The 21,945-nt window shown below is 39.0% G+C and overlaps 3 protein-coding genes across 3 annotated transcripts; 2 read left to right on the forward strand and 1 right to left on the reverse strand.

The window, feature by feature from the left end:
* Window positions 1–1,758: 1,758 nt before the first annotated feature.
* Window positions 1,759–2,141, reverse strand: CBG03259 (the record flags this gene model as incomplete). The annotated part of the gene is made up of 3 exons (XM_002631361.1): window positions 1,759–1,816; window positions 1,862–1,975; window positions 2,020–2,141. 3 exons carry the CDS (start codon window positions 2,139–2,141, stop codon window positions 1,759–1,761), a joined length of 294 nt encoding a protein of 97 aa, XP_002631407.1.
* Window positions 2,142–12,187: 10,046 nt separating this feature from the next.
* CBG25551 lies at window positions 12,188–12,337 on the forward strand (the record flags this gene model as incomplete). Its single annotated transcript, XM_045242216.1, has 1 exon — window positions 12,188–12,337. The coding sequence occupies one exon, from the start codon at window positions 12,188–12,190 to the stop codon at window positions 12,335–12,337; it is 150 nt and encodes a 49-aa protein (XP_045098090.1).
* Window positions 12,338–15,092: 2,755 nt separating this feature from the next.
* CBG03256 lies at window positions 15,093–20,797 on the forward strand (the record flags this gene model as incomplete). The annotated part of the gene is made up of 10 exons (XM_045242217.1): window positions 15,093–15,168; window positions 15,404–15,450; window positions 16,366–16,922; window positions 17,053–17,351; window positions 17,392–17,577; window positions 17,622–18,117; window positions 18,609–18,774; window positions 18,945–19,529; window positions 20,159–20,453; window positions 20,586–20,797. 10 exons carry the CDS (start codon window positions 15,093–15,095, stop codon window positions 20,795–20,797), a joined length of 2,919 nt encoding a protein of 972 aa, XP_045092079.1.
* Between the last annotated feature and the right edge of the window lie 1,148 nt (window positions 20,798–21,945).

Consider the following 21,945-nt stretch of genomic DNA (forward strand, 5'->3'; position numbering starts at 1 on the left):
AAAAATTCTTCTGATTGAGTCCTTCTTTTTCTCGAAACCCAACTTCCAGATTCTCAAATTGTCAAATATTTCTTGACTTCTCCCCATCTTGACTCCATTCTTCCAACACCTCACACCAACATCTATAATTACAGTGTCCACTTGACTCATCGCAATCATCAAACTTCTATTGAATTGAGCATCTTTTCCATCGCCTCCCAATTGTATATTCCTAAACCTCAAGTGATCACTTCCTCTCTATTTCTCTTCACAATAAGTTGATTATCTATTGTTTTCTCTCTAATTGCTAGTTTCAAATCGTCGCACTTTCCGTTGTTGCAGGTGTGAGTCTATGAAAAGAGACACTAACAAAAAGAGAAGAGAGAGAGAGAGAGAGACTATAATGGCTGTGTAGATGAACAAAGTTTTTTTCGCGTTCTACGAATAGAAAAACGACACTACTAGCAGATAGAGAGGAGAGCACCAAATGGACATCTATTACCATTTCATTAGAAATCTCGCGGAATAAGGTCACGAACGGATTAGGCACAGGCAAGGAGGAGGAGAACATAAAATTTTTTCTTGTCTCGAATGTAAAAGAAAAGCATAAATCATGCTCTCTCGGGTGCTTTATATGTTATAATTAGAAGTAGATGAATAATTACTCAGATTTCTGGATAGCTGGTGGTAGCGGTGCAGATCAAAGTGTGCCGACTGTCACACGAAAGAGAGGGGGATAACATCATAACGAGAAGGAGATTATCCGGCAGAAGAAAGAGGTTGGAGACAATAGAAAAAAAAATGTTAGAATGTGTAGACAATTTACTGTTCAAATTTTGAATTGTATTCCGATTGTCGGAAGGGCTTCAATATACCGATAATTTTTCCGTTTGAAAAAAAAACTGGAAGTAGTTAGAATCCGGTGGATTTATGTCAATTTCCAGACACGATCTTCTGCGGAGATCTCAGTTTACTAAGAACGTTACCAAGACTCTCAAAATAAAAAGTTGTGTTTGGAATCCAAACTATGGACCGTGTTTGTGTCTATAAAAATAGAAATACCGTATATCCCGTATTAGAATCCTTTAAACAGTAGGACCCCTCTAATAGTAGGGGCACATAATTTGGAGGGTACAAAAATTAGTGGGTAAAGTTATTTAGGGGTACAAAACCCACAATTCGGAGGTAAAAAACTACAATTTTTCAGATATTTCCCATTTTTAGGTATTATTTTGGTTTACCCCAAAATCGATTTGTACCCTAATGGCCCCAAAAGTTTTCGCACCCTCCGTATTATTTGCCTTTGAAGTGCCTTTCGGAGAAATATTGAAACAATAAAATGGCCTGCCCTTCTAATAGGGGTTTTTTGGTAGTCTTCTCAAGTATAGGAGAAACATCTGAAGTCCTCATTCAAGCCTCATTTTGTATTTTCAAAGAATTTAAACGAAGGCCAATCTAAACAAAAACGCGGGGGCTACTAGCTTGTTTTTCTTCAAACTTTTAGTGTCAAGCATTGTCGGATTAGTGCCTAATTATGTGATTGATGATGATGAAGAACTAATATTCTTCGTCCCCGCAAAGTTGACCTAACCTTATACTTGACTTGCTTCTATGCAAACAACCAAAACGACTCATGCCAGTACATTTGAATCGACTATCCATTATGAATAGGTAATAAGGGATTGGTTGTTCAGATAACATGAATTTAAAACAAATGATTGAAATGAAAACTATTTATTCCAAACACAACTGGTTAATTGATTTTGATTTTTCTCGAACTCAAATCTTCGGACTAGCAGAAGTTGATCCACAGATTTTGCACGTTTTTGGGCATTGTCTGAAATCATAAGATATACTATTGAAACTATCATCCAATTCTTACTCGGCAATGTTTTCATCGTGGCACTGCGGAGCATAGTTTGGACAGAATCCAAGTTTATCTTCGCATACGAATGGAGTATCAGTGACACAGACTCCGCAGGTTTTTGGACATCCTCTGAAATTTTGAGGTATTTTTGAATGAACTCATCATAAACAAACCTTCTAACATCAGCTTGATTACATGAATCTTTGACGGATGGACAAGTAGGTCTGGTATCCTGACAGGATTCAGAAGCAACGAATGCAACAAGAACAACAGTGATAAAAACGAGACCACGCATCTTGAAGTCTTGCTTCTTGGAGTCTGTAGCCAAGTTTATATATAGAGTTCTTATCTAGAAAGACCAAATAATTAAATACTAATTTCAGATAAAGACCGATGTGGGTGTGTATGATATCACTCGCGTTTCATGGACAGTCGCAGTGCAAAATGCTCTGAAAATGTCAAAGATTATTTTTTCGCTTATGAGATTTCTGGAAAAAAATTTTGTCGACGAAAAATTGTTTACGACAAGGAATCAATGTGAGGGCAGACGTCAGAGTTTCAAGATACAGTATGCCAAAAAATAGTTCGGACAGTTCATAAAGTACCTAAACCTGGAATTTCTTCACTGTTATGCATTCTTCATTCAACCAAATTTTGGTTTTATGGTGCATTTCCGATTTGTCATTCTGGAACATAAAGTTCATATCACGCATTAGAAAGGTGTTCATCTACGAGAGTTGCAGATTTGCCGCCAAGTGTGACTTGAGTGGCTCAGTGAATCGAACGAACGGAGAAGGTCTCGAAGACAATGGACAAACAAATCGGGGCCATGTTTGGAGGTATTTGTACTATCCGACAGTCTTTTCTCTCCCGCAATACCTGACCGTCACATTATGCTGTACCTTGAAACTTTTTTCAATCAATTCTATTCGTTATTTCAGCTATTCAACTTTCTTGTTTTTTTTTCTATTTTTTTTCTTTTTCGGTAAATTCAGCTGAAAATGAAAATGCCCGAATGATCTCAAGTCGCTTGAAATCCTGGTAGCATTTTCTCCATTTCTCTCTCAATCTGTACTCACTAGTCCGAAGTCATTCATATTAAATTTCCTACCCCAATAGTCGACAAATTTTCCACTCAAAAAACATCAACATCCTTCGGGAGAAGTAAATCACACTATTACCCACAATACCCAAAGTCTACTAGTCATATTATTAGCTTATATCGTGAAGAATTGCATAACAGATAATCTGATTGTTCAATTATCTAATGGTAGTTTCCAATTTTTTCTCTGTTCAGCAGTTTCTGGAAAGTCTTACTATTAGATCTGTGAGTTTCAATATAAAATTACTTCACAGTGAAACCGGAGTTCAATTTTCTTCTACACAGCTACGTTCTTGGTTTTATCTGATCTTAGACCATACATCCGTTCGAAATTTCCAGAACCTTCGTCGCTTAGACGGAAGCTACCGTGAATACTCAATAGACGGCCTCTCAAACCGTATATCTCCATTTCTATGAAAGATAATTATGTCTTCAACTGACAAAATGTTTACCATAATATCAAAAATATTTTGTCAGGGATCACTTTCTTATATCTTTCACAGGAATCGAGATATACGTGCTCAAGGTTGGCGGTTCAGGTGGCCTTCTATTAGAGTGTTCAAGGTACCCCATTACCGCAAACCACAAAACCTATAAATGTTTCTAGCTTTGTTCCCGCTGTTTCAATTTAGTTGCACTCTGTCTTCTGAGTATCTTTTTATCATCCCACCTGTTCACCTTGTGCCCTCACCTTATTCTAATCTTCCCCTTAACTTTTTCCACGCGGCAAATCTGCCGCGATTCGAATTTTCTTGAAACGAGCGGCGCGGAAGCCCCTTCTCCGTCTCGTCAAGTGTCCCCTCCCGTGAGGTTGAGGCTTTCCCCTACCGTCCATAAACTGTGCTCATGAGAGAGAAAATTTACAAAAGAAATGCTCCAGGAGCCTCAACTCATTTTTCAATAATAACAAGCAAATAGACATGCTCAAACACGCATTTGCACCCATCCAGGAGACACCGAGAGAGAGACTGTTATTAAAATGTATGGGAAGCCTTCAGTGTTGAAATGACAAAAAAGAGTGAAGAGAGAAAGGGTAAATCTAGTCAACAAGAACACTTGTCGCCGTCGTTTTCCGCCATTCTAAACTGCGTCTAATCCAGCGACATGCACTTGTTCGAAACTTGAGAATAAGTCAACTGTATGGCATAACGAAAGTGACGAAAATTGGTCTAGAGGAGATTTTCACTTAATTGGAGATGTTCTTATTTTTCGAGGAACACCTTAATTTTCCCATAATGTTCCCTATTCTTCATGTTTCGTTTTCTTTGTCGTCTTAGATTTTGTTCTGCTCTTCGACCTCTTTTCGCCCTGTGTTCTGTGTTTGCATTCCCGATTATTTTTGATGAATTAACTGAACTATTTGATGAGTTGTGTGGAAGAGAGAAGAAACGAAAGTGAAAGAAAAAAAGATAGGAAGAGCAGGAATTGATCATTCGGCTGGTTCCATCTGTGTTTTTTTCCTCATACAAACTCCCACGAACAGCTGATTTGATATTGTTTCCGGTCGCAGTTGACATGAAAAGCTCAAGCTGGAATCGTTTTTTTTTTTGATAAAAAGGAATCTAGACAGTTGGTGGATTTAAAAATAGCTAATCTGTGTCTTGATTCCATTTTATCAAGACACAGAGATATAAGAAAGACCTTGGGAAAAATCCAAAGTTTGTTTCGATATATAAAGTACGGAAACCGTAAAACCTGTAATAGAAGGGCTCCCTAACTTTAAACTTTGAGCTCAATCATCTCGGTTCTTGTCAAAGATATGAGAAAGTAATCAATTAATACATTTTTTATCATAATGTCATCAATATTTCATTAGTGTAAAGATTTTTGATATCTCTTATAGCAACTGACAAGGGAAGGCTTTTTAGACAACGGTTGAGAATTTTGGTTGATTACGACTGTTGATTTTCACATTTCTCAACTTCCGATTTGCAGAATTTGAAAAGTTAGAAAAGATTGAAAAATAAGGTAAGCTGTATTTGAAGTTTACATTCTTACTGTAGTTTCTATAATTGCCCACTGCTCAGTAAAACTCCAGTTTTCAAGATTTCAACTTGTTATCCATGTTCCGATCTCCATCTTTCTGCCTTCTGAATTTTCACATTCCTTTCCCCTGTTAAGTAAGAAATCATGCGAAAAAATAATTATGCGTCGAAAAAAGTGTTTATGAAAAACAAACGGCTTGTTGCAAAACGCTTCTCAAAACGCTTCTCCTTCTTCTGGCAATTGATACCCAAAGTGCAGATAGTCATCTTCTTTTTTCGCTTCCGACAGTTGGATTCTGATGTCTTTCTTCCGACAATTCACCGGTTATCTCGGTCTCCACATCGGAATTCGACGTACGCCCTTCACAGCTTTTTGCTTCCGAATCGCGGCTTCTTCTCTTTCCACACTCAATTCATATTCGGTTTTTCAAGTTTTGACCTTTCTCTATTCCTATTTTCCAATTCGCTTTCTGATTCATTACTATTCTCGTTCCTACTATAATTTTCTCGTTCCGATACAGGCGTCGACAGTTACCTTTTAACTCACATTTATCTTCTTTTTTTCTTCTACTTCTTCCCCTCATATATTCAATTGAATTCAATACCGACCATTAGACCTCCCGGTTAAAGAATGAGTAGGCAAGGCCGCAAAACTATTTGGGTCACGGTTCTTTTTTGGTCCTCCATTTTCTCTTTTTCTCGAACTGTAGTCGTTCTCCTTCTTATTTCTCTTCTTCCCTCTTTTCGTCGTCGTCTTTCTTTTTTAAGACCTGAAAATATTTTTCTCCTTCTTCTGATTTCTATGGATTGTTTCTTTTTCCGTCCTCTATGTTTCTGATGACGCACAAAGCTTGATGATGCTTCATCTATTTCTTGTATTTTTTCGAGGAGAAGAAGCCAATGCTTTTACAGTCAAATCGATTCGAGAATTCTGAAACTGTGCAGTTGCTATGGGGGAATTTTTATTCTCTCAAAGTCTCTGCGCTCATCAGAATCTGATTCATTTTTTACAGTGACCCAATTACCGTAAAACCTGTAAAAGAAAAACCTCCTAACTTTGAAATTTGAACCAATTTTTCTGGGTTCCCGTTTAAGATACTGAAACGCTGTCCACTGATAAATTGTTAATCAATATATCAGAAATTTTTTGTCAGTTAAAACATTTCTGAAATCTTGTATAGGCATTGAGGTAATTGAGCTCGGACTTGGCTATGTGGGGGTTCTTCTATTACAGGTTTTACAGTATATCGTTCAAGAATCGGTATCTACCGTATTTCCTTTAATAGAAGTCCACCCAAAGCGTCAACTTTGAGCTCAATTATCTTGATTCCTGTGAAAGGTATCATCATTTTGTTAACTGATAAAATATCGGTGATATTTTGATAAAAAATTTACAAGTTGACAAGTTTTTGATATCTTTCACAGGAATCGAGATAATTGAGCTCAAAGTTGACGGTTAGGTATGATTCTCTCATCACCATTCACTTCTTTCTATCGCAACTTCCGATCTTCTCAGCTGATATCTCTGAAACTGACCTTCTCTGACAAGGCGGATAGTCTCTCAATTTTCGAAGTAAAAAACGTGCGGTGTAAACAGTGCGGAGGAGTGAATCTCTCTCCTCCCGTACATATGTAAATATGCTTCTTCAGCTGCTTCTTTTTTTTCTCCTCCACCTCCTATCTTCGCAATTACCGGTTGCGTTATTTGCGCCTCGAGAAACAGCAAAAAATGACTTTTCACATTTCGACCCATTTTTTTTCAAAAATCTTTTTTCCTTTCTGTTTTTGCTGGAAGAAGAAAACCTAAATGAAGTGATCACTTCTGAGAGTGTGGGAGGATCTTCTTGATTAGAGAGAGAGAGAAATATCTCTAGAACACCTGTTCAGGTCAGGAGGTTATATGATTTTTGATTTCGAGAGAAAAAGGTGGAGTGACGACAGGATGGGATCTCTTGTTGTCTCTGACGATAGGTTTTTGTGACAAGCTCATCGAGCTATTTATCTGTTTTCTCTAGCTTTTGACTTGGTTGTTTTTCCAAATCATTTCATTGGTTGATCTAGTTTTGTGTGTGGGAGTGCAGCTCGGGTTTTGGAATGTTTTATTAGTTCAATTTTCTTGCTCCTGGTATTTGAGTTTTGTTTCTATTTACCGTGAAACCTGTAATAGAAGGGCCTCAACATTTTTAAGTTTGAGCTGAATTATATCGATTATGCAAGATATCAAAAATGTGTCAACTAACAAAACACTTCTGTTTCATCAGTGAACAGATTTTATGCCTCTGCTAGGAACCGAAAAAAATTGGCTCAAAGTTGAAAATTAGAGGGCCCTTCTATTACAGGTTTTACGGTAACTTGATCCTATAAGATTTGAAGGTTCTCAGGCTTCACTTGTGCTGATGATCTAGGACTAGTGGCACTGAATTGTGAACTGCGATCTATCTGGGTTTCGGAAACATTTTTTAATAATTTGATTGCAAACTTTATTCAGTTGTTAATTTTTTCCGGTCTGTTACTTTGGAAAAAATAGAGCTCTGAAAGGAGAAATCTAATGAATGGCATACTTGTCAAATTCTGGGCCGACCCGTGTAGCTAATTTTTGAAAATTCTTGAAAAATCTTTCTTGAAAAGTTATTAAACTTAACATCAAAGACATTTTCCTGAGATATTCCACCCTTACAAAAACATCGAAACTTTGAAAATTTTCGAATACCTCCAATTTTTTAAGTTTGAGAATCTGACCCGGGCTGACAGAGCCTGCCGGGCTAGACCAGAGAGTTTTCATTTTGGTTCGGCCCGGTCTGTGACAAATATGGTGAATGGTAATTGCTCACGATCTGAAACTAACATTACCTTTGATAATTGGTTAGAAGATATTTCAAGATCGTTCGACCTTGCAAACATCATTGTTAAATCTGTACCTCCTCTGCACCCATCTTCCGCTATCAGAGCAGCATATTTATGCTCCATGTTCTTCAACGAAAATAGCGTTTGCTCCTCCTAATCTGCTCGGTGGGGGTATTCCCCCCAATACTGTCAAAATGAGTCACTCTCTTCTCCCTCTCTACAACACTCTTTCTCCCTCTCTTTTTTCAACACCTGATACGTACACATATCGGGGGGCCAGGACGAGGTGTCATTCATACATACCTGTTGACTGATTCATCCATTTTTCGCCCCCTTTTCCACAGCATCATGTAATATTTCTTTTTTGTCTGTATATTATTTTTAATTCCCATTGTTTTTTTTCTGTTGAAAACAATTGGAAAGCACTGCTATTGCTGCCATCAGGCATCACACCCGAACCGGTCGAATTCCGACAAAAAATTCGGCGCACCATTTATGATAATCTGTTCGCATTTTTGGGTTTCGTTTCCAAATAAACCGTCTCTCTGTTGAAAAAAAAGAGAGAGACTGGTCACTATGTGAGAGAAATAGAAGTGAGGAGATTACGGTAGAGGCGGTTGGACTGAAGTAATGCGATCCTTCCCTTCTTTCTTCAAGTCAAGTGCCCTTTCAAGCTCTCGCCTGGCACAACCAGTTGGAATCTTTCAGAGTAAATCGTCTCATCTAATAATGTTATTTTCTTTTTCTTCTTTTTCTTCAATACTTTTTATTTTCCTCTACTTGATCCTTTCTTTTCTTTATGAACACATGTTGCCGGCGCGGCTGGCGGGTCGCCTGCTGATAACGGGGCGCACTGGTGTCTTCTTCGGAGGATCCCTTCTTCTTTTTCTTCTTCTTATTCTACTTTCTTTCATTATCATGTTTCTTGTACAATCCCGCATTTACTATCATCCCGTGTTCGTGTGTTCCTTCGATTACGTAACTCTTCTTTTTCAGATAGTTCCCCCCTATTTGGGTCTCAAATATTGTTCGTTTACGGTCTTATTCTATTTGCTCAAGAAGGCGAGGAAAAACGGTGAGTTTTTTGCTTTTTTTGGTTTGCAGAAAAATGTTAGTATTTCAATATTTTACCATTCAATCTAGAGCTGATAACCTTTCAAAGAGTTTCCTATTCTCTTATTTGTTTTTTGCATCACTTCTTCTTCTCTTGATAGAAAAGTTCTTCCAAACAGCTGTAAAAAAAGACGACAAGAAAAAGCGTATATTGGAATCAGAAGAATGTGACATTCGGATCAGAAAGAGATAAAGCAAGAGAAAGAGGCATCTGGTGTAGAAAAAAAAGAAACGTCACATTGAAAATAGGATCAGGCTTTACGATGCACCTGGGAACAGTTCCAAACAAATGTTTTGAAATTTAGGATTTGAAATAGGTCAAATTTCAAAATTTTTTAAATTGGTTTGGAGCTTAGATCCAGCTTTCTCTGTGAAAACCCAAACCGAAAATAACGTAGATCCTCTAATTGAAACGCCACCCGAACCGGCAACTTTGAGCTCAATTATCTCGATTCCTGTGAAAAATGTGAAAAACTTGTCAACTGATCAGTTATTTATCATAATGTCACAAATATTTTCTCAGTTGATCTCTTTTTGATATTTCTCATAAGAACATAGATATTGGGCTCAAAGTAGACGGTTTGCGTGGGCTTATATTAGATGGTTTCGTTAATTTAAAGCATAACTTTTCTAGTTGCCTTCAAACATTATTTTGAAAATCTGTCACAAAGACTACCGTAATCCATTCAAACCATTTCCAGAAGCTTCCTATCTTCTCTTCTCTTTTTTGCTCCTTTCAATATGACATAATACGAAACTCCTCCCTTTTTTCCAATGACTCAATTTCTATTTTGATAAAAACAAACTTCTTCTTTCCATATTTCATTTTTCAGTCATTTTTTTCCTTTTTTTCCATTTCGAAACTTCTGGTTAAAACTGTCACTCTCTATTTTGTCGGAATTCTAGTTGTTTGCTCTATTTTCGAAGTAATCCTGAATAATTTGAGTCTGCGTCTTCTTTTCAATGCCTTTCGCTCGGTGTTTCAACATGATCGCTGGAAAAAAACCCCCAAAAATTGTCTGTATACTGTACTCGAAACTGTTGACGCTATTGTTTTTTATTCATCTCTCCTCAAATCGCTCCTTTTCGGGATTTCTTCCATTTTCTAATTGCCATATCTTCAACTCAATTACCTAACTTTGACACGTGCCAGGTGAATTCATGGAGGGTCGGCGACCTCGTCGGAATTCCGTAATTACTCTCTCCTTCCTTCTTCTTCTGCTTCCTTCAGAATAATTTTCTCTTCTTCTTCTTCCAACCTGCTTTTCCATCATTCCTACAAGGACACCCATGGAAGCCAATTTCACAATGTTCTTTAATAATAAGAGAGATTTAGTGAAGAAGGAAAATGAGCGACGATGGTATGCATGCGCGCATATATACAGTCGAGTGGAAGGCACTCTTTTCTTCCGTCTGCCATTCAAATTATATGGAGAAGGCGTTGGGAAAATAAGGAAGAAGGAGAAGCCTACAGAATGACTATTTTTGTACTTTTTCCGGAGACCGGACAGTCGAAATTATAGGAATTTACGATTTTAGTACTGTATAATCGGAAGCTTCTAGGAGTCTAGTTCTAGGAGGTGTGGTTTTGAAAACATCTAGATACCAACTTGGCATTGCCAAGTACCAAACTCAGTGTCTAGGATGATGCTTCTAAGAGCCAAGACTTCTGAAACTTTTTCTTTTTCATCTCTCTTCGAATTTCTATTTTTTTTATAAGACCAGATGACGATGGTGCAACATGTAGAAACATTTCAAACAATCGTTTACCGAAACGAACTGCAACATGGACAAAAAATTGGTGAAGCGATTTGATGACTGACTTGTCTAGTTTTTTGGAGAAATAGGGTGGAGATTCGTCTCAATTCGGCAGGCAAACAGTATACCATCCCGACCCGTACAGGAGTACATGTTTGTTCTCCGAACACCGCCTCTCTGAAAGAGAGAAATAGAGAGGTCATGCCACTTGGATGGGATTCCTTCCGGGAGAAGGAGAGAGACACTTCATTTAAATTACTTTGTTCTTTTCTTACCTTTACACCCAATTCTCACATCTGTACAGTGTTCGACACCTTCTTTTTCTGGAATTCTTTTTGTTTCCAAATCGTTTCCTGATAGGAATGGCTTATTGTTCAGAGTTCCAATAAATTTTCTCTGCAATTGTTTCTTTTGGCATGAGTTGGGTTTTGTATTTCTTTGACTCTAAAACTTAATAAAAGAGAATAGAATGCTTTAATTACGAGAAACCCTGTGTTCAAAAACCACATTTTTAGCAAATAGGTACTCTTATAGCTCTTGTAGCTTACCGTGAACACTTGAATAGAAGGCCGCTCTATACTTGCACTCTGAGCTTAATTATCTCAATTACCATAAGAGATAACAAAAATCTGTATATTATCAGTTGACTATTTTCTGATACCTTTTACCGGAATTGAGATAAATCGGCTCAAAGTTGACAGTCATGGAGCCGCCGACGGCCCGTCGTTCAAGCTTCTCTGCTCCCTCCCTTTATGGCGAGAAACTTGGGCGGCGACCTCACACAACTCCACATATCTCAATTCCTGTAGAAGATATCAAAAAGTGATAAACTGACAAAATATTAATTATAATATTACCAGCATTTTACCAGTTGATACATTTTTAATATCTCTTTTAAAAATTCAGATAATTGGCCTCGAAGTGCAAGAATAGGGTGACCTTCTATTACAGTGTTTCCAGTAATTTCCTTTCCCAAAATCCACTATCCATGTGTTTATGATTTCACTTTCTCTATCGAAAATGTCAACTCCTAATGTTTAGGCCCTAAATAAAACTTTTTGTTTACCCTGACCTGCCATGATGTATCTAAATCAGCGCTGCTCCATTCACAAGAATCTAGATTTTCCGCATGTGTGTGTGGTTAGGTTCAACTTCATGGATCTACTAGTTGACGGGCGGTACGAACATACACGAACACAGAGTCATTCGGTAAACAGATGAGAACTTACTTATCTTAACAGTCCTGGAAGAGTTCTTCTTCTCTCCACTCGTTCCTGATTCTATCGACATTGGATTAGATTTCCATTCAAATCTCGCATTTATGTCTTAAGAAGAATTCTTCTAAAAACATGTGTCGAAGAAAAAGAAGTAGAAGTTGTGAAGAAATGCAAAAGCCAATCTATAAATCAACGGTATATCACTTTCACTCAACTGCCAGTCGACCGTTGCCTCTACCAATTATCAAAGCACTCCCCCTTTTCGTCGTTTTTTTCCATCAGACATCTCCCTCCTCAATTTCTCCGAACACGAAGAACGCTTATGACCAGAATCAATCATAGTTATGGTCGTTTTGGTGACCTACCTTTCCGGTCACAATTGGGGTCCCTTTGGGGCTTTTCAGTTTCTTCAACACTTTTTTTCTCACTTCACTTTACACTGTCCATCTTTTTTTCTTCTTCGATCCGTTGACTCTTTTTCATTCGGCGCCACGAGTGTCTATGAGTGCTCAAAACGAGAGAAGAAGAGCAACAAGATGGAGAAAGAAAAAGATCAGCTCCCGTGAGAGTGAATCTAAAGAAAAGAAAGAGCGCATCACTTTTGATATTATATCCATCTCCTTTCATATATTCAATGGACTTTTTTACGCACCTTTTTCTCTTTTTATTAGGGTTTCCATTTGGGGGGCGATTCACCCGCCCGCACCCGCCCGGGGGGCTCACCCCCCCGCGGCCCCCCGTTGGCCCCCCGCGATTATTTACGTGAAGAAAATTTTATCTTTTTCGCTGTTTTTTGATTTCAGAAACTCTTTATTCTTGGATAATACGTGATTATCATTAAATATTAAATAAAAATTCACACGCAAATAATCGCGGGGGGCCTCGGGGGGCCGTGGGCGGTAGCCCCCCGGCGTGTGGCGGGTGGCTCTTTTTTCAACCCGCCCAAAAGGAAACCCTACTTTTTATATAGTTCCTTAATTTCAACCTCCCGAAGGAACTAAAGTAAACACATAATAATAATGGAACACCTTTTTGCTATTTAACAAGCAACTTTTCTTCAATTTCTCGAACAAATACCATGCGTAACATTTATGAAAAGAGGAGAAAAAGAGACCCCCGCCCCACTCAAATTGAGTCACTCAGGGAGAGATTCATGTAAGGGAAAACAGAAGAAGAAGAAGAAGAAGTTTCTTGATTTATTCCGAATTTTGTAATTTCTTGGATTTGAACTTTCTATTCCTCCTTGAAGCGTACTAAAAATCTTTTTAGTTTATTCTATAAAATCCAGAAAATCCTCACATTGCAAGATTACTGCAAAACCTGTAATAGAAGTCCCCCTTAACTTTTAACTTTGAATCATTTTATCTCGGTTTCTGTAAAAGATATGAAGTAGTTGTCAACTGATAAATTGTTTATTATAATACCAGTAATACTTTATCAGTCGACACATTTTTGATGTCTTGCACAGGAACCGAGATAAATTGGCTCAAGCTTGACAGTGTGCGGTCCATTTTATTATATTAGGTTGGCGGGAAAGTCTTTGTCACTCTGTTTGTTTAATCACTGTTCTCGTATATGGAGGCTGTGTATGATATCGACTCTAGTGAATAACAAGGTGATAAGAACCTTCCATATAAACAAGTCCCCATCTCCTTCCCTGCTCCTCATCTGTAATTGAAACGATATGTTTGTTCCCACTGCTATTCACATCAGACATGTTTTGATTTACCTCTTCCTATCTCACACCACGATGAAGGATTCGGAAACTTTCTTGAAGAATGTGTACAACACACATGCCCCTCACTACAATACTATTCGCAATTGGTTCCATCGTTTCGAAAAAGATGACTTCTCGCTCGATGAAAAGGATCGCTCTGGGAGACCCCGTGAGTTGGATTTGGACAAGCTGAAGCACGCATTGCAATCGGATCCATTTCAATCTAGCCGTGAACTAGCTGTCACATTCGGAGTTCACCATAGCACAGTCCTTGAAGGTTTGAAGTCTCTTGGAATGAGAAAACTTTTTGGTCGATTCATACCTCATCACCTGACTCAAGCCAACCTTGACCGCCGAGTCGACGATTCGATTACTCTTCTCACTCTCCACGCGGGCGATCGATGGCTGGACCGGCTAATAACCGGAGATGAGAAGTGGGTCTTCTACGATAATCACCACAGGAAATCCCAGTGGGTTGGAGAAGGAGAGAGCCCACAGGATGTCCCAAAACCCGACCTTCATCCGAAAAAAGTTATGCTCTCTGTGTGGTGGGGAGTGGACGGCCCCATCTACTGGGAACTTCTGCCCGAGGGCAAAACAATAACTGGAGACCTCTACACTACTCAACTACGAAACCTCAAGAAAGCAGTCGACCGTTCGGCCCTGAAAGACAAGAAAGTGTACTATCAACATGATAACGCTCGCCCACATGTTTCGAAACAAGTGAAGCAGGAGCTGATGGGATATGGATGGAATGTTCTCCCTCACCCCCCGTATTCTCCTGATCTTGCTCCTTCCGACTATTGGTTATTTGGCGATATGACACGTGCCTTCGAAGGAAGAAGCTTCAATTCCCGTGGAGCGGTCGAAGCGGCACTCAAACAATACGTTGCCTCACGCCCGGCTGGATTCTACCGCAATGGAATCCATAAATTGAGGGAACGTTGGAGACATGTTGTTGATAATGATGGACAATATAATTAATTATTCGGTTATTTTTTCTTTGAGAAATAAACTATTGAAAAAGTGACAAAGACTTTCCCGCAACCTAATAGGTTCTACGGTATTCAAAGTTTGAGTTATCTGGAGGTCCGAATACAATTTTTTTTTTCTTTATCCAACCACTAGTTTGCCTTATCTCATTTCATATCACCAACCTTCAGATTCATCCATCCACACTTTTTTTCGAATTCTCCTTGTCAGATCTTTATCTGGTGTCTGAATTGTTTCAATCACACTGACCTAGAAAACGACTGATTCGATATCAGAATACGATATCAGAGTATCCGAACAGTTTTTTGTTCTTTCTCTTCATTCCAGCAACATAGACACAACAGAAACAATAAACTTCCTATTCTCCTTCTTTCCTCCTAATCACAGAAATTCCTTCATTACGCAACTCGTTTGTTTCATTCAATTCATTTCCAGCCAGCTAGTAGTTTTTTTTCCGATGATCATGATATGATAGTCTCTCTAAAGTGTAAGCAAGCTTTTTTCTTTTTCTGTTTGTATGTGTTACACCCTCAGCTTTGATTCATTATCAGCGAACGAAGGTCGTATCTCCCTCCCGATTCATAAGTTAGAAGGTAGACAGGTTTCATGGGGGAGAGTAATTTTTCGATTTGTCCCTCCATCTGATCCCCTGATCCAATTAGCTGAGCACGATATTTATGTGTATGTTTTTTTTTGTCTCCTGAAGCTTCACGATGTGTAACAATCTTCTTTTCCTCTCAGACTATTTCTTGCTGTCTCGTTTCAAAATGAAAATCAATTTTCCGTCTTGTTTTCATGATCCATCATAATTCTGTCTCTTTTTTCCAGGAACTTCGATCTATTGGCCGGGAGCCGACGAGCCAAGAAGTCGAGAAGTAAACCATGTTTTCAGGACACCCCATTCTTGATGTGAGTTTTTGACGACTGTTTTTGGAAACTCTAAAAAGATGAAGATTTCTTGGAAATTTGAATTTCCAAATGAATTTAAAGATTAAATGTGATTTACCGTAAAACCAATAGAAATAGAAGAACAAAAAAAATAGAAGGACCTCCACACTGTCAACTTTGACCGCAATTATCTCGGCTCCTATAAGAGATATGAAAAATGTATCAACTGATAAAATGTTTCTGATATTATGATAAAAATTTTGTCAATTGACAATTTTCGGATATCTTTTACAGGAACCGAGATATAAATTGTTTCAAATTTTACGATTTGGGTAACTTTCTATTAGAGTGTTTAATTCTTCAAATTTTTTTTTAACTTTTTGCAACAATTTTGATTAGAGCATGACTCACTACTTGTTATCACTGAATGTTTCAAACTAGTAAAATTTATCCTACGACACCGAAAGTAGAGGATTTTTTTTCTTTCTGTAAAACCTGTAATAGAAGGGCCTCCACACTGCCAAGTTTGGGCTCGATTATCTCAATTCCAATGCAAGATATCAAAAAGTTGTCAACTGTTAAAATATTGGTGACATTATGATAAACAATTCAGTTGACAAATTTTTTCTATCATTGATAGGGACCGAGATAAATTGGTTCAAAGTTGAAAGTTGTGGAGGCCCTTCTATTAGAGTGTTTACGGTATTCAATGAGATTGAAAATAGAGGATTTTTCATATTTTCTGATTTTATATCGATTTTGCAGTTCCTTATTTTAACTAACAAATACATTCCATTCAAATTATTGGATCGTTCCTTATTGACTTTAAAAAGTTTCAAAACTGATTTTCCTCATTTCCCCCATTCTTTTTGATTTATTTTTACTGAACCATGTTTTTTTAGGAGATCAAGAAGGGGTTCAAACTTCGGCCAACCAAAACTGTCGACAAATCAAAACCGTTTATTGTGGCAGAAGGAGAAGATGAAACCGAGATTGCCGTGACAAAGCAAGCACCCGCATCCGGAATCCTTCCACCAGGACAGGCGATTCCGAAACCATCATTCATCCCTCCTCCGATTCCAAATGGTTTTATACCTCCACCGTTTGAGGGTGGAATCCCTCCACCACCTCCAATGTTTTCTGGCGGTATTCCTCCTCCACCACCCATGATGGGAGGGGTTCCACCACCTCCTCCGATGTTCGGAGCACCACCTCCACCTCCACCACCATCGGGATTAGGAATTTCTCCACAACCTCCACGACCCAAAACTCCAATAAATCCTGCACTGGCTAAACTGGGAGGAAAAACACCCGGAACAGTGGATCGAGGTGAATTCCTAAAAGGCATCCAAGGTGGATTCAAACTCAAGAAAACGGTTACAAACGATAAATCAGGATTATTTGTTGATGAAGAAATGAGAGAAAAGAGTGTCACACTTGTTGAGGCTGCACCTTCTTCGTATGTTTTATTCTTAGTTATTAAATCAAGATTAAAAGCCAGTTTGAAAAAAAGACACCTCCAACATCAACTGATATTGGATGTTCAAAAATATTTCATTTCGTCTCTTAAAATTTCATTTGTTTTTTAGGTATATAGCACCGGATCGTGGAAGAAGCCCTGCACGCCCACACTCTTCTCTTGGCTTTGGTTCCGATGACAACCGATTCCGAACTCCCGAACCTCGAGACGACTCACCTGAACAACTTCTTGGACAACGACGACCGATTGTGATGAGACAGAAAGGAGCTCCACCACCGCCGCCAGCTGAATTTGGTTTTGATTCAGAGAAGCAGAAAGTGACTTCAGAAGATATCGAAAAAGAGATTAAGAAAGGATCAGTTGCATCAAAAATGGCTGCATTGATGGGCAATATGGGATACTCGGCTGGTTAGTTTTTCTTTTTTTATGAATCAAAATTTTTTTTCAGAAAAATGCGAACAAATCGGAACTGGAACATTACCCCGAGCCACATTCAGAAGAAGTCCCCTGAGAAGTTCAATGATGTCGTCATCTTCTGAAGTGAACAACAACCACGACAACGATACTCCAAAACCGAAACCCGTGTCCAAGTGGCATGTTGACACAAACTATGGATTGAAATCTGCATCCAGATGTAGGAAGCATACTTTTATTACTTATCTATCAATGTGTTTTCAGCTAATGTCCCAATTGAGAAAGAAGAACGTGCTTCGTCAGTGATGAGAGATCGTAGCTCTTCTTGGTTGGATCTGACGAGACCACCAGTGGAAAGAGCAAGAACACAATCCCCAATTCCACTGTGTGAGCGCCTAGAGCTGGATGATCTGGACTTTGATCAGGTTTTTTCATTCGTTTTGAACTTTAGTTGTAATTTTTCAAAAAACTTTCAGCTTGTTGATGAAGTGGCAGCTCAAGAAGCAGCAAAAGCGGCACGCGGGGAGAAACCACCTCAAAAGAAAACGACAACAACAGGGAAAAAGAAGACAAAACAACTCCCTGAGCCGATTAGTGTGACGACAGATTTCTGCACAACTGGAGCCAGAAGGCCGTCGACGACACCACAAATCCAAGAGACTCCTCCAACTCCTGCTCAGAAAAAGACTTATGGATATCAGCAACCAGCACCATCAGTACCAGCATCTACAAATAATTCTAGAGGAACAAATACATGGAGGTAAGCTTTTTTGAGTTCTGAAGAACTTCCTGAATACGTATTAGAAATAATTGTCAAATTTCCTTTAATTGAAGCCTTCCTGATAGTAAGCCGTCAACTTTTAATTTAAATACCGTATTTCCTCTAATATAATTCCTCCCAAACCGTTAACATGGAGCTCAATTATCTCGCTTCCTGTAAAAGATATCAAAACTTTTTCAACTGATAAAATGAAGGGGATATTATGATAAAAAATTTGTCAGTTAACAAATTTTTGATATCTTTAACAGGAATCAAGATAATTGAGCTCAAAGTTGACGGTTTGATTGACCTTCTATTAGAGGAAATACGGTATCTTTAAAATTTAAAATTTTCATTTAACAACAGTTCTGCAGAATTCTAGTGTAAAAGACTAAAAAGGTCTGAAAAAAATTTAAAAACCTTCCGAATCGACCTAGTTCACTTACCATTTCCACTGATTCCTATCTTCACTCTAACCCATTTTCTCCCAGAGCGACCAGTCCATCATCAGCTGTCGAACCATCCGGAGGAACGTCTCCAATCTCTTCTTCAGTGTCTTCTGCTTCTGCTCCTTCTCCATCGTCGCTCTCAGCTGGATCAGTGTCTCCAGATTCCACCCCGAAGAAGAGAATTGGAGCGAATCCAAACTTTGAAAAGGTAAGCATTTTATGAGAAGATTTGGTCATTGACTGGAGTGAACTTTTGAGTTAAAGTAGATGAAGAAATGAAAAATTTCAAAAGTTTTCAAACCGGAAACTAACAAAGATTTTTTTACCGAATCAATTTTCCCCTGTTCATGTTGTAAAACGATCCCCTTTTCTATTCAGGCAAAAGAAAAATGGGGAGCCGTTCCGAAAGCGGAAGACACACCACCGATATCTCGTGGATACTTGATGCGTGAGAGCAAAACACCAACACGAGAAGAAACGACTCCAATTCGAGAGAAGACACCGGTGAAGATAGAAGAGCCGAAAACCAAAAAGGTGACTCCTTCTTCATTAAACAAAACAAAGGAGAAAGAGAAAAGCCCTCCATGCTTCGCCGTGACTGCTGCCGAAGCGAAAGGTGCTGCGGCGGTTGCGAAGGCGAAGAGTCGGAAGAAGTCGTTGAAGTCATCAGCCCCTTCTGTTCCTGCTACCAACACCACCGTCAGCCCCACCACCACCACTTCCACAACTAACAAACCTACTAGCACTTCCTCAAACAAGCCAAACACCACCTCGTCCACCGAGCATTCCCCTTCCCCGAATGCAACATCAGCTTCTTCCCAAAAACGAGACAGTATTGGCAATGCTGATATTAAGAAGAAGACTCCATATGGACAACCGATGATTGGAACTGTTGCTGATCGTGCCAGTCGATTCAAACAGCAGCTGCAGGCGGATGAGGACAAAGGAAAGAAACCGTGGCAGGTAAGCCTTGTGGTGTGAAGAGGATGGAGCGATGGTATGCAATATCCATCGCATTGTGACGTCATTTTAGTCAATATGGCACGAATAGTCCATAATCACGTCATCTAGGCCATCTCCCCTACCTCTACACACATTCACATACACTCCAAAACGTACTTAATGGTTGTTGGGCAGATGTTTAGAGGACCTGGTAAGACCAGGATCGAACAGACAACTCCCCAACAACCATAGTGCTTAATCACCCTAAAACCACCCAAACAACCATCACACTCTATGTTCATTTAGAAGGGAGAAACTAAGAACTACTGATCCATCCAAATCCGTCGCTCTCCAGGGAAAAGGTACCTAGAATGCGGGTGGTCTGCTGTCTGTTCTTCTACTTCTCTCTGCTTACCATAATTCTTTCCCCAATGTCCCTCTAACATTAAATGCACCTGTTCCATATCCTTCTGTTCATTTCTGTGTGTATCTATTATACTTATCGGGTGTCATTGGCCTAATACGCAGGGTTTGGATTCTTGGAGTGAGACTTTTTGAAAAACGAATGGAATTTGGGTTGAATATGTGAAAAGAAATATAATATACTGCTACCTGTGTGTACATCCTTTTTCCCTAACGTATGTCTTCAGAATCCCTTCATGTCTTCTACACCACCACCGACGTCTTCTCGTTCTGCTCGAGAACAGCTTTTCTCTTCGTCTCCCCGTCCTAGTCAACACGTGATTAACGTGCCAATCAGTGCTCCATGGTATTCGTGTGATCCGATTGTCAACCCGGAGCCACCAACTGTGCGGAGATCCGTACCACGTCTGTCGAACGCGTCCAAATACTCTCCCAACTCATACCGGGTATCGTTTATTTGTCTCTTTTTCTCAATTTCTGTCTCAACAATCCCCTTTGTCGGCGTCGCGACGATCATTGACAGTGGGAACCTGTCGGCATGCGAGTGTTTGATACGGTTCACTTTGAATGAGTGTTTCGAGTGGTTATTGAACAGTTTCAAAATTGGTGGAAATGTGGAAAAGAGAATCATTTTGGAGCATTAGTTTCAGATAGGAACATTTCAAAGAGAAGTGCTCCAAAACTGTCTTTCTTATTTCCAAGTTTCTACAAAGACCATGTGTGAAAATAACCGAATATCTCAATTATATAATTTACAGATCTCGTTCGACGAATTCACGGTACCCCATCCATCACAAATGCGCGACCATATCCACTTCAACATTGATTTGTCTCATGATATGCCGCTCTTCGTTTCTCGTCGCTAGTCCATCACATCTTCTACTTTCTCAGTGTGCTACTAGTTCATATTCTACTTCTAATTTCTCTCAATTTTCCTGTTTGTAAATACGCTCGGGTTCCCGTCTCCAACTGTCCCCCTAACTTTCTGTTTCAAAAATACTCCATTTTTCGGAGTACTTTTGCCCCAGTTTCGGAACAGGACCGCCGAAATTCGCCCACACCACAATTCGTGATTTGCTTTCGGTGCTTCAACTATTCTTTCCCTTTTTTCATCGTGCCTTTTATGTATTTTCAGTTCAATGCTTTCATTTCATTCGTTTCTCAGAACATCCTCATCTTCTTCTCCGTCTCTCCCCTTTCCTCTCAAAAGGTTTCCTAGTCGCATCGTTTTCATGTTTATATTTTATTATTTTCCCTTGCGTAGATTTATGTATTTTTCGAGAAACGCAATTTGATACAAGTTGTTCTTCTCCAACCTTTTTGTTCCTCTACTCTTTTTTTCTCATAAAGAATTGCTAATACGTACCGTAATCCGTCAACAAACAAGCATCTGCTCACCCCCACTAGGAGAATACAACAGTTGGCGAGCAAATACGTCATGTTGGATAGAATGGTGCGGGTGGATGATGCAACTCTTTTTTATTAGCATGTGTCTGATGAATGGGGTGGAGAATACTGTAGGTGACGTAATCTTAATCGGGATTACGGAATGCACCGCGAACATTTTCTATGATGTTAGAATCGGTAGAACACCTCATTGAGATCGAATTATTTGGTTCATTTTATAAGAGAGTTATCATCAGACTGAAGGTTGAAATTTCAGAATTATCTTCAGAATCTCTTCTTTTTCAGAGCCGGATTACGGTAAACATCGAATCATACGCGCATTGTGTAAGTTGACGTACTCGTGTTATGCACACAAAAAATCGTATTCTGCGCGGGAAGTTTTTGAAATTTTTTTTCACTTTTTTTTCTAATTTTCAGCCTTTTTCTCTAGTGTTTCAGTATGAATTTTGAAGAAAGAACTGTATCAATCTTTCCTTCAATCAGTTTTCCATAGCCGTTCCACTATCTGACAAATATTTATTGCGAAAAGGGCATGCTAGGACTATATATAGGCTTATACCTTTTTCGTGCTCTGTTGTTTTGCATTTCGCCAGTTAGTCCAGTTCCG

The sequence above is a fragment of the Caenorhabditis briggsae genome (assembly GCF_000004555.2).
Source record: "Caenorhabditis briggsae complete genome, chrII, whole genome shotgun sequence".
NCBI classification, from domain to species: Eukaryota; Metazoa; Nematoda; class Chromadorea; order Rhabditida; family Rhabditidae; genus Caenorhabditis; species Caenorhabditis briggsae.